Here is a 20,900-nt window from a genome sequence, read left to right on the forward strand (position 1 = left end):
ATGAAGTATACCTGAGAAAAGGACGCAACAATAAATTCGTCATCATGACTTTAAATTGGAAATGTAATGAATGTGGATAAAAATGCAATCCTACATGATGAAAAATGTAAGACGGCTAGCATTGTAGTTTCGCCAATCTAAAATGTAACATAAACAGTATATTCCTCCAAATCATGATAGAGTTACAGTGATTGGGAATATGCAAACCACAGTGACATAAAATACTTTGATAGAGAAAACATTTTCATGCTAATTTCGATTGAAACAAGGTAACCATGGGATGAACTCAATCCTCCTGATCCACTTAATACCTCTATTTAATCATGGTTTAGATCTAAAATATTTACAAATATCTGCAACTCTAACCAATAATCCAGCCAAAAGATCCCATTGAACTTATCAGAAATATCTCCACCAGGAAATGGCATAAATAGAATTTTTTTCAGCTAAAATTTTAGACAACTATAGATATATCATGCACCAAATATATCGTTGTTGGCTAAAACTTTTTAATCTAACGATATATATTGGATTGTTATTGCATGTATATGAAAAAAACTTACAATGTATATCAAGAAGCTATTACGCAGTCACATAGTATATATTAATGAATATAATGTTTCAAAAACTATATATCACTTTATTTAAAAATATATATTGAATTGCTAGATGATTAATTTGTTAAGTGTATATCATCTAGCCTATATTATGTATCAATAAAATTTATATTCTAACAATTATATATTTATTTACCTAAAGGCCAAGATATATATTGACATACTTGATGATTAATTTGTTTAGTATGTATCATCTAATTATGTAATATATTTTAGTAAAAAATATATTTTAAAAATAAAAAAAATATTATATTTTTTTTATGTAAATTATGAAACTGATGACACTGTTGATAAGAAGAATATTTGATATTTAAATTTTTTCTTTAAGATAAGTGTTAAGAGTTAAATTTTTTCTTTAAGATAAGTGTTAAGAGAAATATACCGTGTTAAGAAGATACGCAAAATGGAAAGCCTGCCCCATATTTCTATTTGGTGCCCACCCTCTATGATTTCTATGATTTTTGTTCTCTTGATGGTTGTATATAGTTTCAGCACTAAATAATCAACATTAACAGGTTTTGGCCCAGAGCGCTATTTTTCATATATTTTATTTAACATGCCTTGTCTAATTTAAGACGTAAGAAGCAAGTAGATCAGCTGATTGATTTGATTCAAAGTTGTAGGCCAAAATCAATAAAACTTCAAAATTTTCTGCAGGTGCTTGCTATTACATAAGATTGCACCTATCACTGGTGCCAAGAGTTCTGATCCGTATATATAATATATAAACTATCGAATTCTCATCAGGAAGGCAGAATTCTTTTTTTTTTTTTTTGGTAATAAAATCTTATTTTGTTCATTAGACAAATGGCGGTGGGTTTTACCAAACCCAAGCAAAGGTGCTCGATTTTTCATTGCATTCTGCTTGCACAACCACCAGATTTGCTAGCTAGAGAAACCTCCTCGGATAAAAGGTTCTCAAAAGAAAAGGGATTTATTGGACTGCAGTCTAGAGAGAAATATAGATAATTTATGTGAAATGAAAATTTTATATGCTTCTCATGCACGATATAAAGAAGATCCACATTGGATACCACGCGGTAGGAATTCTCTACTTCGCTCAAAGATTACCTCGCATGCAGAAAAAACACCAGGCTACCAAGAAGATGATGTCAGGCTTGCAAGGCAATCTGACCAGTATTGGCCAACGTGGCCGATGGTCCAAAGTCACCGGACATGGAAATCTCCTCCCTGAATTGATTCCAGGAATCTCCATCGAAGCAATCGACTGGATTGTCTGATTATGGCCTGCAGATACCCCTAAATACTCAACTAATTCCCCAAAGAAGCAGAAGAAATTGGAAAAAAGACATCAAATGCAGGGGAAAAGGAAATGCATCTCTCCCAAACATCAGATAACTATGTCTGCAGACCAAAATTTGACCAATGTATGAGAAAGTTGAAGAGCTACAACTTATAGAAGAGAGAAAGATGGGATTGACATAAGTGTCCAAGTCTTTCAGAAACACCATTTTAGTGCACAGCCTTGGCTGAATTGAATGCCGACTTTTGATTTTCCGTAATCTCTAGGCTCCGCAGGACTCAAACAAGAGCACCAGTGCAAGCTGTGGCTGGCGCAGCTTCAATCTTTTTTGTGGTAGAGCTGTATTTCTTGGTGATGAACCTGAAAAGTTATGGAATTCAAACATCGTTAGGCAATTTATCAAGCATTTAGCTGGATGGAGCATTAACCCAGAGTTTCAGGGTGTACAAGGTCAGTTCAATGCAGAAATTTATTACAGAAAAAAATCTATTATCTAGACTATTAAGTCTCATGTTGTGTTAGTGTATTGACAATGTAGACAACTATAGCACACACATGATCCACAGTTACAAGAGTGGCAAGAACGGTCAGTAGCTACCTGAAGAAATCCCTCCATAATAATTCAAACATTAGCCAGTTCATTCCATTATCTGCTGCAGCACCAGTCTTTGGAGTTGAGGAGGCAGATATTGCTCTGTAAACAAAAAATTAAAGTACAATAAATTAGGAGACCTAATCTATAATTTTAAATAATAAAGTGCTTCTTGAAAAACTGGAATGATGATATCGAGTTGTTATTTTATGCTTTATGCCTCATCCAGACCTTGGAAATAAGCAAGCATCAAACAAAACATACCTTGTTGCGGTCTTTTTCAGCTCCTCATACATGAAACGTGGAGAAAGGCATCCAATTGCTAGCCATGGTGAGATTTTGCAGGAGAAATTAGCGCCATAGATACTATCTCGAGTACCATCCCCTTTCTTTGGTTGGGCACGGGATTCATCTGCAAACTTTTTCAGTCTCTCCAGTGCTTCAATCTCGCCACCCACAAGTGAAGCATTTAGGACAGGCTTCCCATCCTAAATGATGAATTACACAGTTAGCATCAAAACTATTATATATGTCATGAAAAATTTGCTCTGATGAGCACATGATGGTGTTGCATTTGGTTATGTTCTATGGGAAGAGAAAACCCTAAAATCCAGATAAAACAGATGCAGATCAAATTGGCATGATCTAAAAGCAGGAATAATAAAAAGACAAGTGACAACAGTCCCAAGATAAAGACATCATCTGTACCACTACGAAACTCTATAAAAGTTTTTCACTTTCAACATAACAATAAGAAAGCATGCCATATAGATGATTCTGTAACAAATTTTGTAGGAACAACTTTTGTTCAGAATGCCTTGATTGGATTACTATTACTTCAACTTCATGAGCTAATGCCTCTATCAAAGATAAGGCTAAGCTCCATATGACAATATCATACCGAGATTTTCTGATGATATAGTTATGTGAATCTATCAACCTGACGTCAGCTTCCATGAAGCTAAGGGGGCTCTTCACAATTGATTCCAATCACATCAGGTATCAAATAATATGGAACTTAATTTTGGTCCCAAAAGGACTTGAACTCCCAAAGGAAGGCTTGCATGGTTATCAGGATCCCATTTCCTATTTTTCATCTCAGGTATCCAGCAATATAAGCTCATCAGACCACAAGTGTTCTTTTTACACGCAGAAAAGTCGCATGCGTTGGTAAGACAGAAAATAATTTTCTTTTTAATCATTTGTGTTTTGGTTAGATAATTGGATATACAACAGTTGCCTTTCATTGCTCATGCTTCATAAAATTCCTATCAACCATTAGGTTCAGACATCACATCCATACATTGTTCAGCGTCAATCAGCTATGGATCTTAGTCATCTAAGCCATAATATTCAAGTTTGTAGAAACTGAATAAATAATTTGTTTAAGGTATCCAAATTGAATGAAGTTAATATCAGTGTCAAGCCAGTAGTGAAAACTAGAGAGTTGACAGCAACCTCATGGATGTAGAAAACAAAAACAGTTCCAATCATGCATGTAACGAACTCTAAAATCAGAGTCAATATGCTTAGGGAAAAATAAAAGAGAGATCATCGTTATGGTCTGCAGAGATCTGCACTTTATACAGAATTTAGTGATATTGATGATTCTCCGTATCAAAATATCAAATAGACTCAACAACTCCTGCCCCAAAAGTATAAAAATACCATTTAGGGCCTGTTTGGATGATTAGGCTGCAAATCCTATTGGATTTGTGGGTTGGGCCAGTACAACAAGCAAAATCATAGGATTATAGACTTGGCAAGGCCTATATTTATAAATACCTAGGAGCAGCTTTGTAGTAGGCCGGCCCAAATCTCATAAGGAGAAAAAATGGGATTCAGACTGGCAAACTCCAAAGGTACGTCGGGGTATTTATGAATACAGGCTTCGCCCAACCTATAATCCAATAATTTTGCTGGTTATACTAGCCCAACATATAAATCCCATAGGATTTTCAGCCCAATTATCCAAACAAGCTTTAAAGTTCAATGTTACAAAGAAATAGAATATTTGAATCAAATGTAGCATCTCCAAAGGCACACTCATTCATAATCTTTTCCTACAAAATCAAACTACAATGATGTTAAGCTGCATGCGACATTCAGATAATAATTAAGGTGCTTAACACATCAACATCACCTAGTCACAGCAACCTAACTACACAAGTAGAAGTTGCCATGCCACGTACATAGTCATACACAGTCATTCGCTTTATGCTTCAGGCTTCTAGCAATATTAATCCATGCATTGTTCATAGCCATGCAATGCATTGATAAGCCTGCCCCCTCCCCACAATCCCCCAAATGCCTTGTGGACTTGTAGGGTGGTAATATGTTCTTTTGCAATATAAGTTTGCTAACATGCACAAATCAGAGTCAGATCTCACACTAAACTGAATTTTAATCAGACAATAATAGTCCAAATTCAAATTACTAATTTGCTTTAAATTCAGATCAGGTACTTGTAGAATTTGTTTCAAAAATTTTAACATAAAAAGTATACCAGAACTCATGCATATTGGTCAACTTGATGGAACATGCTTTTACATAGTTTTATATACATAATAACACAATGTGCATATGTACATGTGTTGCAGACATGACAAAAATTTCAGAAAACCAGCCCACCATAACTAAATTAAACCTGGCCAAGTATACTTACGCATCAAATAAAAATACCAAGTATTTCTGGTTATTAAGTAAATTTCTCACAGGAATATATGTGTAGAACGAGTGTAAGGGAAACCCTATCATGGTGGGCTTGCTCATGCTGGTCAGAATTCTAGATGTGTATACGGCCCTCAAAGGAGACCTTGCACATACTCTACATTATCATTCCTCAAGTTCCAATTTATCGAAGGCCAGAAATAGAATCACAAGACAGCTTTAGCCATTTACTGATAGGACCAAGAAAGACCCTTGAGAACCTAAAATTTACCTTTTGCATCATCAAGGCCTAAAAGGAGTAAAATCCCAAGATTCACTTTAAACATGTTCCTCTGATCTAGTAACTCAATTAATAACTCAAAAATTATCTTTTTTCACACAAAACAGGAGTTAGTTTCCTAATCATCTGGTATTCTCCTTTGGAAACCAGGGGAAAAAGCAGAGAGACTAAGATATGTCTGATGAATCATAGGCTCTTCCTGACAACAAAAGAAAGCAGTCTTCACTGCATGGACTTTGGCTTTGATATTTCGGCTCAACCTTGACCTCAAAGTAGAATTTCCTGGTGGCATGTCCTTTTACTTATCAATGATCAAAGATAGGCTGCTTCTTGGTTCTGATATGTCCATGTATGCTAAAATATCATACGAACTTTTGTTATTGAAGTTGTTTATGCCTGCTATCTCCTCTCTCTTGGGAATACATAACACGCTCTGGCAGGTTGACAATCACCAACCTGCATGACATTTCCTATAATAGAGGACAGAGAGGCCCGAGTGTGGAAAAAATCCATCACATGAAAGGGAACTGAAATTGAAAGAACTGGCCTTTTCAACTTGTCGTAATACATTAATTAATAAGTATCTAAGGGCATATGCATCACTTGAGGAACTCGATAATGTGAAATTGCACAACCCTCACTCTGCCAAAAAAAGAAAAAGAGTTGTACACATTCTAAGAAAATTGACATTCAAATGCTAGGAATCAATTTTCGAGAATTTAGTTATATGAGATACCTCTTTTCCAAATTAAAGAAAAGAAAAAGCACATCATTAGATTAGGAGGGTCAGTAATTTGGTGATACTATGTGCCATGTCAAATTTATGAATGATTCACCGGGTTTACAAGCATTTCAATTATTTATTACCAGCACTACAAACACATGTTTGTTATGAGCGTATTTTAGTCATGTAATGACCCAGGGCAAGCAGCTAATCATCAAGATAGGCAAGCAATCAACTGAAAAGATTATTTTGAAGAAAATAAAGTCCCATCTGAGAACTTGCTAGTGATTTCGTAATGGCTTCTCCTAAATACTAGCGTAGACCATCGCTCTCATGTCAATGTGATCTTGAACAATCAACAATTCCTTTTATCCCTCCTTGTGTTGTTATAAATTCCAGGTTTCTAAGTGAATTTTGAAATTTGGCTGCTTAAAAGCTCAAAGTTGCTTCCCGATGAAGTCAGAAACGCTGTTAAAGAAAAATCTAACTTCCAATCAAAACAAAGGATATTCCAACAACACTTAATTTTAGATACCAATATTGTTTTTCAAAATGAGTCAATATTCTACCTATTCCATGTTCCATATTTTTTAGTTCTCCCAATTCTGTCTTGGCTTGCCTATAAATGCCAGGTTTCAATTTTGTTCTATTCCTTATCCATTTCTAATCTAAACTCATTCCCTTTTGCTTAAGAAAAAAAAATTACAAATTTGAGATGACAGAACAAACCAGCAACTGGAGAACAAAAGCAAACAAGAATCTGAGACGATAGAGCAAACCTGAGACATGGTCGGTACCGGCTTGAGCCCCAGGTCGACCAAGCTCGGAATCTCCCCGGTATCGACATCACCTCTCGACGGCAGCCCTTTAATTTGGTCCAAAGCCTCAATCGTCTTCCTGACCGCCACCCCCCGTACCTTCTCCCTGAATCCCCCGTAATTCGACGGCATCTGCTCCAACTCGAACGGCAAGTCATCCATATGGTACAGCGTGCTCCCCCAAAAGTACTTCACCTCCACCCCCTCCTCCTCCATCGCCTTCGCCACCCGCTCCTCCGCCCGCACCTCGTCATGCGACACCTCCCGGTGGGCGTACACGGCGTCGGCGCCCACCGCGCGGGCGAGCTCCACCAGGACGGTCTCCGGGCGGCCGATCCGAACGACGAGGTCGGAGCCGCGGGCGCGGAGGCCGCGGCGGAGGTCGGCGACGGACTGGAGGAGGAAGGTGGCGCGGTAGGGGCCGGTCTTGTCGAAGCCAGATGAGGACTTGCCGTAGTCGCGGGGGTCGAAGAGGTAGACCGGGAGGAGGGAGAGGGAGTCGTTGGAGGCGGCGCTGAGGGCCTCGTTGTCATGGACGCGGAGGTCGGCGCGGAACCAGACGACGGTGCAGCGGCGGCCGGCGGCAGAGTGGGAGGGGTCGGCGGGGCGGTGGCGAAGTAGTGGGGAGGGGGACTGGAGGGGGGAGTTGGCGATACGAGAGGGGGTGTAGGCTTTGGAGGAGGATTTGGGGGAAGTGGAGGAGAGGGAGAGGTGGAGAGGGAGGAGATTTGGGAGGGGATTTTGAGGTGGGAGAAGGGGGAGAGGGAGGGTTTCTTGGGGGAGGAGAGGAGGAGTTGTGGGGAGAGGAAGGAGGAGAGGGAGAGGGAAATGGAGGCTATGGGGAGGGTTTTGGTGAGCTCCAGAGGCTGCTGCTGTTGGTCTTCTGGGGATTCGGATTGGCAGTCAGGAGTTTCAAGGGTTTGGGATGGGGGGTTGGGCTCCATGGATTGAGTGGAAAAAAGAGAGATGAGGAGATGGGGGAGGGAGGAGGGAAGATGTGGTGACGTTTTAGTTCTTGGTGGATAGATTTATTTGGCGTTTGGGGTGTCTGTTTAGAATTCACACCAACCAATGAGAGGAGGGGCATGTATGTATGTATGTATGTATGTATGTATAAGAAGGAGGTACATGCTTGGATCCACCTACCACAACCCACTTAGCTGGAGCTCGGATGAAATGAATTGATCGTGCATAAAAGAAGAAAAAATAAAGTAATTTCATCTTAGATCCATGATGAAGTTGGTCCATCTGATAATTTCTCTGGATCAAGAATTCATGAAGAGGATTAGGGATCAGAGTCATCTAATATGGGTTTGAGGGTTTTTTGTGATTGTGTTCAGTCATACAGTTGTCCACTGGTGTAAGATGGAATGCATGAAAATGAATTGAAGTTTCAAAATTATTGTCATCTTTCACATTTCTTTCTCATATGAATAGGTTTGGTGAGAAGTGCAACATCAAGTTGAGAAGGCTCTTTGGAAAGTTTGCAAGTACCAATATGACACCATTTCTCTAGCAAATTGCTAATACATGATGGCAAACTAATCTTATTGGTCATGGTCTAGTTGATACATTAGTGGTTTATGGTTAAGGATCATGTCATGAAGTTCCAAGTTTCTCCCAAGGTTGGAAAATGTATAAAATTGGATGCAAGCAAGGTCTAACATGTAGGATGGGATGAGGGTAACGTCTTACATGCAAGCGAAAAGTATGCTCTATAAAGCCTCTTTTAAGATTAAGATATATTGCAGCCAACTCTCTGTCGTCCATCATCGGTGAAGAGCACCTACAAAATCAAGTCCTCACAAACCGAAGTTGTGTCCGGTGGAGACCCTCCGATACTTAAATCAGAGAGGAGTTGGTGAACAGCTAAAGATTTGAGTGTGGCAGTCTTGGCCTCGAATTATCTTACCGGTGCTGCTTACTTATCCTCATTTTATAGATGATTCTGATGTAACCGTCAAGCACGTGGTCTCGCTTTTTATGGTGCTAAATTATCGGACCGTTATTGTGGAGTTAGTGGGTCGTTAATTCTTACTAATTCAGTGATACGTAATTGATAACCATTCATAACGGTTAGGGTATGTTGAGCAATAAGCCGACTGTATATCGGTAATACTGAAAGTCAGTAGAAGATCCAAATGTCCATCGGCTGGTAACTCTGATATGTTAATGATCTTCGATCGGAGTAAATCGTCTGTTGTTGGTCGGTAGTAGTTGACTATTGGTCGGTCAGCCAATTGTAATCGACATAATATGTTTATTCGATCGATATAGAGTCAGAGTCAGGGGTCGGTTGTATTGTCCCAACAGTTGCCCCCCACTCTCAAGTTCGAGGTGGCTTGATGTGTATTTCATTACGTGATCTGTTACATTGGACGAAGGGAGTTATCGTATGTCACCTCGAGCCCCGATTTGACTGCTAATCACTTGAGTACGAGATTTCTTCGTGTTTTTCGATGTATTTTATTTTACGGATCTGTACGTATCGGACGTCATTTCAGGAAGATAATTCGATATCGGACGATATGATTCTGACTAGTAGATTTTGGCCATGTGTTCGAATGTCACTGGGTCGGAGCTGTTCACGTGGATGACGTGAGATGGCACGATCAGGAGCAAGTGCGTCGAACTGTCCGAGCAAATGATCGGTTCGAATATTGCCAGTGTCATCATCTGATGAGACTCTGATTTGATCGCTTTCATCCTGACCATTGAGGGATCCTATATATATATAGGATCGCTTTCGGTCGGATTTTACATTTTGCCTTCATCCTCTGCTGCTGAAATCCTACCGGAAAGAAGCCCCAGCATCAGAAGACTCCTGTCCTTTCCTTCATCTTCCTTTTTGGTTTTCAGGTTAAGTCTTTGTCCTTTTTTGGGTCCATCTTCCTTTTGATTCTTTTTCGTTTTCTTCTCCAATGGCTAGGGCCTCTTCTTCTCAGATAGTCAGTCGGAGAATCCGACCGACAACTCCCCATCGAGTTCGAAAGTGGAGGCTTCTTTACTTTCTGAACTGAATGTTGAGCGGCTCCAGAAACAATATCATATCCTAGAGCAATATCAACTCTTTGCTCCTGGTGCTGACGGTCGAATGAACTCCCCTCCTTCAGGTCAGATGGCCTTTTATGTCGAAGACCTCTGAGCAGGTCTTCGATTTTTATTTCGGAGTTCGTCTGAAATCTTTTGGACTACTATGGTCTCTGTCCCACTCAACTGGCACCGAATTTGGTCTGGCTAATAATCAGTTTTACTTTGTTGTGTCGGTTAATACCGACCGAGCCTCATCCTTCTATTTTTCATTTTTTTTTTCTCCATCCCCATCTAAAGGCTAAAGATTGGTGGTTTTCAATCCAAGAAAGGATCTCTCTTTTATTACCGGTCTTCCATCATCTATTCATGGATGGAAGAACCAGTTCTTCTTTGCTGCTTCCTCTCTCTCCTGGGGCTTCCCTTCACGCTGGGGCGATCCAAGGACCAGTCGAGGGCGTAAGTATCGACCGTCAATATTCGCTAGCGTGCTGCCAAGAAGAGGGCAGCGACATTCGAAGCTAGACCTTTTCGACTACCAAAGAAGGGTCGGGCATCTATATCTGCACCGATGAGGGAAATAAACATACCATCGATGTCGGTTCCTGATCTGGTTCTGGCGCTATCAGCTCCAACAGTGCTCCCCAACGTGCCGTTTGCTAAAGAGGGGATGGCAAAGAAGATGGGGCTGCCGCAGCAACATCGGTAGCTTCACCAACTGAGGTTTGGATCGAGGTAGAGGTCGCGGTCGAATCCAAACAATCAACAGCTGCGCCAGTCGCTCCTCCGATGGGGCTCTCTCAGGCATAGTCAAGCTCCAGCTTCCCTGCATTTTCAAATGCAAGACCACCGACAGAAGATTGGAGAAAGGCACCGGCAATTTTGACGGACGATGCAACGTCGGTGGGTCACACAATTCACTTTCACATTAGAGTGTTTGAGGATGAGTCGGTCTTGGCCAATCCGACATTAGGCAGGTGGCTCATCCAAGCTGCTCTTCTACCGACTGATCGGGAGAATAAAAAGAACAGAACCATCGTCGAGATGTTCTCTTCTTTTTACCTGATGATACTCGGGGTAAGTTTTTCTTTATTTTTTTTTTGTGATCTGATCCGACGTATCCTCTATTTGTAGTTGGTACATGATATGTTCGATCTGGAGGTTGGTTACGGGAAGGTTACCGACTTTCGTCGGACATGGATGAATAAAGTGGCGGCCACCAATGCTGAGAAGGCGGTTGCCCTTGAGCAACTTCGGGTGATGGTCGAGTGGGAGGTGAAGCTTCAGGAGGAAGTCTCCCGTCTGTCTGTCGACCTTCAATCCTTTGGAGCCAAACTTGAGTCGGCTCATCAAAATATCTTAGCTCTTGAATTGTGGATCAAGAGCAAGAAACATTCCATCCACTGACTTCGACGAGAAAGAGATGGGTGCATCTTTGAACTCGAAGCTGATTGTGGATGACATTGGGCCAGCCTGGAAAGGTTGGCACTGGCCGATGAGGAATTGGCTTCCGTAAGAGCTAATGCAGAGTTGGCTAGGATGGAAGCAAAGTCGGCAAGGGAGGTCCTGAACCGAGCAATCGAAGATTTCAAGAATTCAGAAGAGTTCAAAAAAGAGATCCTCGAAGGCGAGTTCGCTTCCTACTGTGTCGGGTACGAAGACAGTCGAGATGCGATCAAAAAATTATATCCAGATTTTGACTTGAGCAGCATCGTCCCTCCAGTGTTGGAAGATGGAGCTGTTGAAGAAGATGCCACACCGACTCAAGATGGAGCACCGACAACACCAGAAGTTGTCCAAGTCTCAGATACTATACCAGAGTAAAGAGATGGAGACCGTGACTGATGATCAGTGCAATTTTATTTTTTTTTGTAATCAAATACTTTGTAATCAGACTTCGATCAAATTTTGTAATCTTCTCTTTTCAATGAATGAAAAAAAAATTTTAAGTATAAACTCTCTTCTGTGTGTTTGTAATATTGTAGAGTAATTATCAAATTATCGAATATCAATCGACAAATCAAATATTTGATAGTGCTTGTAGAATTTGTTTGTTAGTCGAATATCCATTTAACTATCGAATATCAATCGACAAACCATACGTTCGACAGTACTTATAGAATCATCCATTAGAAGGATATCCATTTGACATACTTTTAAGCATTAAGATAAATGGTCATAAGTCGAATACCCTGTGTCCGACCTTAGTCGGGTTAGTATGTCAAGTTATTTAATAATCGAGGTAAATCGAATATCCTTTGACTGACCATAGTCTGGTCGGTATAATTTCAATTCAACCTAGATCGTATTGGCATAGCATTCCGCTTAGTTAGAACTAAGTCGGTATAATAGTCATTTGACTATGATCGGCTTTTACAGTGAAAAGCTGAAATATGTTCGATATCGAGACATAGTCGGTATTATGGCTTTTACAGTGAAAGCCAAAATATAATTGATATATCGATTTTTACAATAAAAGATCGAAATACAGTCGATAGTCGATGAATTGACTGTTCATCTGTCGATCCATTACCACTTTATAGTTGATCGAAACTTACGATTTTGAAATTCAATATTACATTCTAAATAATATATACACGGATAACTTTATTGATAATACATTTTCAAATTATCAGCATTTCATGTTCAGAGAATAGCTGATCCTTCAAGAGTTTTCAGCTGATATGCACTCGGTCTAAGTATCTTCGTTATTCTGTAGGATCCTTTCTAGTTTGGAGATAATTTTTTCTGATCAAGAGGTCTTGAGACTTTTGCTTTTCTTAAGATCAGATCTCCTGAACGAAAGATCTTCGGCTTGACTTTTGAATTATACTATCGGGCTACTCTTTGCCAATATGCTGCCATCCAAATTTGAGCTTGCTGTCGGACTTCTGAAAGTAGATCTAGATCTAGATCGGCTCTCTGACATTCGAAATTGCTCGGCTCACTGTATTGCTCAACCCTTGTTGAAGGTAATTCGATCTCAAGTGGGATCATTACTTCTGTTTCATAAGCTAAATTGAATGATGATTCTCCTGTTGGTATATGAAGAGTCATTCGGTACGTCTATAAGATCGGATATAATTTTTCTACCCAAAGGCCTTTAGCTTGATTCAGTCTGGTTTTGAGTCTATGCAGAATTGTTTGGTTGGTTACTTTCACCTCTCCATTGGATTGTGGATGACTGACTGACGTGAGTTTGTGCGTAATATGAAATTTCATACAAAATTCTTTAAAGTTCTGATTATCGAATTACCGACCATTGTCAGTGACGATAGTGTGCGGTAAATCAAATCTGCATATAATGAATTTCTGAATGAAGTCTTCCATCTTACTTTCAGTAATTTGTATTAGAGGTTCAGCTTCTATCTTTTTGTTGAAATAGTTGATGGTGACTACTATGAACTTTCTCTGATCAGATGCTGGAGGAAAAAGATCAAATATGTCGATCCCCCATTGTGCGAAGGGCCATAGCGTGATAATTGATGTTAGCTGATTTATCAGTTGGTGCTGTATATTTGAATATTTTTGATATGGTTCACACCTTCGGACAAGTTCAACTGCATCTTTTTTCATAGTGGGCCAATAATATCCTTGTCGTAAGACCTTGTAAGCTAGAGCTTTACCCCCAAGTGATTTTCACAAATCCCTTCATGGACTTCTCTGAGTGTATAGTCGGCATCTGTCGGTCCTAAATACTTCAGTAAGAAAAGAGAGAATGACTTTTTGTATAGATGACCATTCATCAAAATATATTGAGAGGTCGTCCATCTGAGTCGTTTGGCTTCTGAGGAATCCATAGGGAGATTTTCATCAGTCAAGTATTTGACAATCGGATTCATCCAGCTTGGTTGAACAGTGAGTTGTAATACTTCTTCGACTTTATCGATACTCGGCTGATCAAGGCATTCGATGAATGTCCGACCCCGTGAGTTGAAGAAAGTAGTTGCGAGTCTTGAAAGTATGTCGGCTCAAATATTTTCAGTCCTTGAGATGTGAAAGATCCCAAAATATTTTAGAGTTGATACAAGATCCTTCACCTTCTGAAGATACTTCATCATAATGGGATCTCAAACTTCAAATTCACCTTTGACCTATCCAGTAATTAATTATGACTCGGTGAAGACCTTTAGGTTGTCGATATCAAGCTTCTTGGTAATTTTTAAGCCAGCTAAGAGTGCTTCATACTCAACTTGGTTATTGGAAGCTTTGAAATTGAATCGAAGGACGTATTCAATAATAATCCTTTCAAAATTTATGAGGATGAGATCAGCTCTGTTGCCTTGTGCATTAGATGCTCCGTCGATATGTAGCACCCATGCCGATGTTAAGTCAGGTTCGGGAGTCGTAGTCTACTTTATTGGGTCACTAGCTCCTGCTTCAGATTTATTATCGGATATTGTATATTCGACGATAAAGTTGGCCAGAACTTGCATCTTTATTGACAGACATGAGCGATATTGTATGTCAAATTCTTTGAGTTTTATTGTCCATTTTGTCATTCGACCCGATGTATCCAGTCGATGTAAAATCATCTTCTACGGCTGATCTGTCAAGACAACAATAGGGTGTGCTTGGAAGTATGGGCAAAGCCGCTGTGACGATATAATTAGAGCGTAGATCATCTTCTCTGTCCTTGAATATCTTCGGTATTGTAAAGCACTTTGCTAGTGTAATAAATCGATCGTTGAATTTGATTTTCATCTTTTTGGATGAGTATCGAACTGACCGCTTCCGTTGAAGTTGTCAAGTAGAGATACAGAGTTTCTCTCACTTCGATTTTGTCAGTAGTGACGGGGATGCAAGGTATTTTTTCAGATCTTCAAAAGATTATCGGTATTCATTTGATCATAAAATTTTTTTTGTCTATTATAGGGTCTTGAAAAAAGACAAGCATCTTTCAGTCGATCTCGAAATGAATCGACTGAGTGCGATGATTTTTCATTAAGTTGTTGTATCTCTTTCTTTGAGTTTGGGTGCTTCATGTTGATGATAGCTTTGATTTTCTTGAGATTGGTTTTGATTTCTCGTTGTGACACAAGAAATCTAAAAATTTTTTTAAAAGTCACTCCAAACGTATACTTAGTCAAATTTAACTTCATTTGATGTCGTCGAAGTGTGCTGAAAGCTTCCTTCAGATCTCGAATATGATCTGAAGTTTGAGAGATTTTCACTAGCATGTCGTCCACATAAACTTTCATATTTTGCTCGATCTATGCCTTGAATATTTTGTTGACAAACCGTTAGTAAGTGGCTCTGATATTTTTTAAGCCGAAAGGCATTACTTTATAGCAGTATATACCTTTGTCAATTATGAAGGCTGTGTGCTCCTCATCTTCGGGTGCCATCTGAATCTAATTATAGTCTGCAAAGGTGTCCATGAAACTTAAGAGTCGATGACCCAAAGTCACATCAACTAGTTGATCAATCTTTGGTAAAGAAAAATTGTGCTTCGAACAAGCATCGTTCAAATTTATGTAGTCGACGTAGATTCTTCATTTCTCATTAGCCTTTCTCACCATCACTACATTGGTGAGCCAATCAGGATAAGTAGCTTCTCTGATGAAGTCAACTGCGAGGAGCTTGTCGACTTCTTCATCGATGACCTTCTACCTTTCAGGAGCAAAAGATTTTTTTTTCTATCTCACCAGCTTGACCTTTGAGTCAATATTGAGTGGATGAGTTATTACTTTCGGAGAAATTTCTGGCATGTCTGTTGCCGATCAAGCAAAAATATTGACATTTGACCTTAGTAGATTTATTAATTACTGTCACTCCGGATTAGACAGCTGTGATCTAATTGGGACCATCTTCTCAGGATCTTCTTCTTTTAATGGGATGGAAATCAGTTGTTCGGTTGGTTCACCACTCTGTTCATTTTCTCTTTGGTCCAATTTCTCAACAGACAAAGAGTCTTCAAGTTTATTATTTTATATAAAAATTAAGAAGCAGCGTCAAGCAAATTGTTGATCTCCACGTATCTCTCCGACTCCATTCGTTATCGAGAATCGGACTAACAGATGATATGTCGAGACTACTACTCTCAGGGCGTTAAGTTCAGGTCATCCAAGTATGACATTATAAGCCGAAGAAACTTGGACAACTGTGAATGTCAAGAGTACAGTATTTTATTGTGGTTCAGTTTTCACGGTTAAAGGAAGAGTAATTTTTTCTTCCACAGTAACAGCATCTCCAGTGAAACCGATCAATGGCGTCAAGACTTTTCTGAGTCGATCAGTCGGTAGTCGCATTCAGAAGAAAATTGAATAAAATAAAATATATGTTGAGCTTTCATTATCTATAAATTTTTTTTTACATCATAATTAGCTATCATTATCGAGACAATGATAGCATCATCATGGAGAGTTTGAATTCTCCAAACATCTTTTGAAAAAATAATTACATCGTTGAGTCGTTGTTTCTTCGCCGACTCTTCTTTGAAAATTGTCTTCCAGTTTGGTTGCTCAGAGATCATGTTGATTACTCCTACAGTCGGTTGATTGTTGATAGTTTTCTCAGGTTGCGGCTGAGGTGGTCGGTCAGCAGGAGGTTGAGTCGGTTGATCCCTTCAAAACTTTTCGAGATAGCCCCATCAGATCAAGACTTCTATCTCGTCCCTGAGCTGGATGCACTGTTCAGTATCATGACCATGATCATGATGGAACTGACAGTACTTCTTCCTATCTCGGCTCTTCGATGGTGCTTCATTGATGGGGGGGTGTCGTAAGTATTTTGCTGCTTCGATCTCCATCAGAATCTATGCATGAGAAGCAGAAAGAGGAGTGTAGAAGTCATACCTGCTATAGTTTGACTTCGGACTCTATCGTCGGGGTGAAGCTCACTTATTGAGAGATGGCTGACTTGATTCGGCTGGAGCTCCACTCTTCTTCTGACATTTTTCATCTGTTTGGCATCGATCAGAAGCAGCTTCCTCCGCGCGAATGTACTTATACGCGCACTCCAAAAGTTTAGCATAGGTCCAGAGGAGAGTTTTATCCAAAGAGTAGGTGAATCTGGATTCTCTCAGACCTCTCTTTATGGCTGATATAGCCATGTCTTCATTGAGATCCCTGACCTCAAGCGTGTTGATTTATGTCACAAATTGACATAAAAAGTATCAATTAATATCTAAATTATCTAACTTTATTAAAAAATTAATACTTGTTATTATATTTTGCAAAAGAAGAGATCATCAATAAAAAGAACAAGGAAAGAGGATTCCAACGGCATAAATTTTATGCAAAACGGAGTTAAATTGACCCAGGAATTGAAGAATGAAGAAAGAAGACTCAATTGGGTCAAACCCGAGTCAAATCAGATCAAAATTGGTCAAAAATCAACTAATTTGGTGATCTGGTTAGCCGCCTGGTCCACAGCAATAGGCGCATGGACCATGGACCCATCGGCGCACCATAAATCCTCCTAACAACCCTCTAAAACCTCTTAGTCCTACATCTAAAGTTTTGAAAACCTTATAACCCCCAAATGCATATAAAAAGCCCCCAAAGGCCCTTGTTTTATGTATTCTTCCTTCCGATCAAGCTTGTAACTCTAGATAGTGGGGTTTTTAGCTCTCTTCTCAAGCCTCGAGCTTTGAAGTTTTTGTAATAATTTTTTTTTATATAAAATCTTATTTTTATGCAATTTCATCTCTTTACATTATGCAATTTATTTTTCTTGCAATTAGGATAGTTTAATTTATGCAATTTAATTTTATGCAATTAGGTTAGTTTAAATTATGCAGTTTAAATTTATGCAATTAGGATAGTTTAATTTATGAAATTAGGATAGTTTATTTTTCTGCATTTAAATTTTGCAAGTAGATTTAGATCATGTCTAGCTAAGCATCCCTTCTAGGGTTTGCGATGAAGCTAGATCATGAGTAGGGATTTTACATAGGGTTCTTTCTTTTTCTTAGAATTTCTTTTTCTTCCTCTTTTGTCAAGAATTTTTGATGAACTACAGTTGGGTCAGAGTCCCTTCATAGTTCATGCTTGATTCAGTGCATAGGAGAAGAAAATCCTAAGGGATCCTAGTTACTACTCCCCTGTAAAGAATCTTGATGGGTTATCGTTGGGTCTTAGTCCCTTCATAATCTATGCTTGGGAAAGACAAGAGGAGTAGTCGTTAGGATCAATAAGAAAAATTCTAGGTAGAATTCCCTAATCTAGATCTAGTGGATTCAAAAACCCTAGATCCTTAGTCTTATTGTCTTTAGCAAACAACTTTCGACTTTCGATTTTTGTTAAAGCTCGCTTGAGCATAGATTTGAAAATTATTTTTAAACCAAGTCTCTGTGGGATCGACCCGTACTTGCTGGTCGTGCTACTCTGCACACCGTGCGCTTGCGATTTTATTTACAAATTTTAAGTTTTGCACATCAAGTTTTTGGCGCCGTTGCCGGGGATTTGACGTTTTAAATTATTTTCAAATATTTGTTCTTCGTGCTTTATAACTCTCTTTCTTTTTCCTTTAGGTTTCTATATTTAGTTGGTGATTGCTGGAAAACTCAGGTACGCTTCTAATTTCTCTTTTATTATTTTTAGTTAATTATTTTTCTTTTAGACCTAATCATTTGAATTTACTTAATCACAAAAAAAAAAAAAATGAAATAAAACAAAAGACATTTCATAATCGTGAAGTAAAATATCAAAATAAAAAAAAAATTCTAAATTAAAATCTTTTACATTCTTGATCATCTTGTTTATTTGCATTTATATTTTCATAATTAATCTAAGGGCATCAACCCATTAACAAGATAAGGTGGGGATTTCATTACCCTTCCTTAGCCCAAAAACCATCTCCATCATATTGCATTACCTAGACCTTTAATCTTAAAATCAATTAGACGTCAACCTTAAGAAATTCGAGCTCAATAGGACAAGGAACCCTAAGAGTTCTATCAAGTTTGAGTTGTTTGATTAGTTGGTGTCTAGGCATGTCCCTGAGGGTGGTTTGTTAAATTGGTTCAGTTGCTAGCCTGGCCAACTCGTTTGGTGTCTAGAAAGGCAACGATGAGTGAACCTCCCACCTCTTATACTTACATGGCTAACTAGTTGATCAATCTCCACTTGGAAGGCTTGAAGGGTCATCTTGGAACAAGTTAGGAGCTGTCTAGATTTAGGTTAACCCTAGGATAGATTGAGTTTAATTTATTGTTTCACTTGTTTGAAAAAAAAAATATTAAAATTTAAATTAATTTGGTTACTTTTCTTTAGATTTAGGACTTCTTAGGATCTTCTCTTTAGAACTTTTTCTCTTTCTTTTTCTTATACATAAAAATTTTATAAAAAAAAAAAAAATTGTATAAACATCAAGAACCGTACACCTCGTGTGTGGAGAAGAGTGTCGGGTCGTCTAGTTAGGATTGAGTCAATTTCTGTTGTTCCAATGGCTGAACCAATCCAACCCATGACCCTTAAGGATTTGTGTTATCCAGTTGGCTCCATCCAACCATCTTGTATCAGGTTGCCACAACCCACAACTAACAATTTTGAAATCAAACCTCAAATCATAAATATGCTTCCAAAATTCACAGGATTAGAGGATGCTTATATATTTATTAGAGAATTTGAGGAGGCATGTGCAACTATGAAACTGCAATTAACAGAGGATGAGGTCAAACTTAGATTAATCAACTTTGCCCTTAAGGACAATGCTAAGAAGTGGCTTTATAGTCTGTCAAACTATTCTGTCACTACCTGGGAGGGCTTTGTGAGAACATTTTTAAAAAAGTATTTCCCCCATCATAAAACAGCTAGGATTAGGAATGAAATAAATCAATTTTACCAACTAGCTGGTGAATCATTTTGGAAGTACTTTGATCGTTTCATGAATCTTTTGACCCAATGCCCACACCATGGAATAGAAACTTAGAGACTATGCCAGATCATCTATGAGGGGTTAGATTCAAACTCAAGAACCATGCTAGAGTCCATGTGCCAAGGCCAATTTATGGACAAAGAAACTACTGAAGCATGGCAATTCTTAGAAGACCTAGCCGAGAAAAATTTACAATGGGAAACAACTAGGGAACCTGATAAAGCTACACCTTCAAGAGGAGGAATGCATCAAATTCAACCAACCCTAGCATCAGAGGCCAAGATTGCAACCTTAACACGTAGATTGGAAGCCTTAGAATTACAGAGACCAGCCAATGTAAATCAAATATCTGCACCCATGTGTAAAGGGTGCAATGCACCAGACCATGTCTTAGAAGAATGTTCCTACTCGAATGAGTGTGCACAGGTGAATGCCACCTATCAAGGACCATTGAACAATCCTTATGCACCCACATATAACCCAGGTTGGAGGAATCACCCGAATTTCTCATGGTCCCAGAATCCTAATGTAGGCAATCCAAATTTCAATCAGCAAAATTTAAGGTCCAACCCAGTAATGAACAACCCGCCAGGCTTCCATGATAATGACAAGAAAATTACCTCTTTAGAGAAAAGCCTAGAAGCCATGATGAAGACACATACCAGCTTTATGCAAACCACGGGTCAACTCATAAATAATAACACCCAAGCTATAGTCCGTCTGGAAATGCAAGTAAGTCAGCTGGCTTCGACCATTAGTGAACGAGAACATGGTAGGTTACCTAGCCAACCTGAGCCAAATCCTAGGAACCAAAAAGGTCCACGACCCCAACAAGAAAACCAAGTTAATGTTGTAAATGCCATTCATACCTTAAGATCAGGAAAACAAATAGACAATAAGGTAGTTGCACTTGATTATATAGATGACTCATCTGCCGAGTCATCTTCTAAAACTACTACCTTTCAACCTCAAGCACCAGAAACTGAAAATTCACCTAGTCCAGTACTTAAAAGTCCTAGAGCTCCTTTTTCAAACAGACTGAAATCTAATAAATCTGAACATTTAGATAAAATTTTAGAGGTA

At 38.9% G+C, this 20,900-nt stretch overlaps 1 protein-coding gene and 1 non-coding gene across 2 annotated transcripts; both read right to left on the bottom strand.

Annotated features, from left to right (window-relative positions):
* Window positions 1-1,934: 1,934 nt before the first annotated feature.
* On the bottom strand, window positions 1,935-7,965 carry LOC105045185 (blue-light photoreceptor PHR2). Its single transcript, XM_010923358.4, is given in 5 exon segments — window positions 1,935-2,241; window positions 2,480-2,575; window positions 2,738-2,961; window positions 6,927-7,681; window positions 7,684-7,965. Coding segments are annotated over 5 exon segments (1,383 nt in total). The 5' UTR covers window positions 7,910-7,965; the 3' UTR covers window positions 1,935-2,159.
* Window positions 7,966-19,754: 11,789 nt separating this feature from the next.
* LOC140858304 (small nucleolar RNA R71) lies at window positions 19,755-19,861 on the bottom strand. Its single transcript, XR_012141870.1, has one exon. It is a non-coding gene; the product is annotated as a small nucleolar RNA R71 (small nucleolar RNA).
* Between the last annotated feature and the right edge of the window lie 1,039 nt (window positions 19,862-20,900).

The sequence above is a fragment of the Elaeis guineensis genome, chromosome 5, assembly GCF_000442705.2.
Source record: "Elaeis guineensis isolate ETL-2024a chromosome 5, EG11, whole genome shotgun sequence".
NCBI classification, from domain to species: domain Eukaryota; kingdom Viridiplantae; phylum Streptophyta; class Magnoliopsida; order Arecales; family Arecaceae; genus Elaeis; species Elaeis guineensis.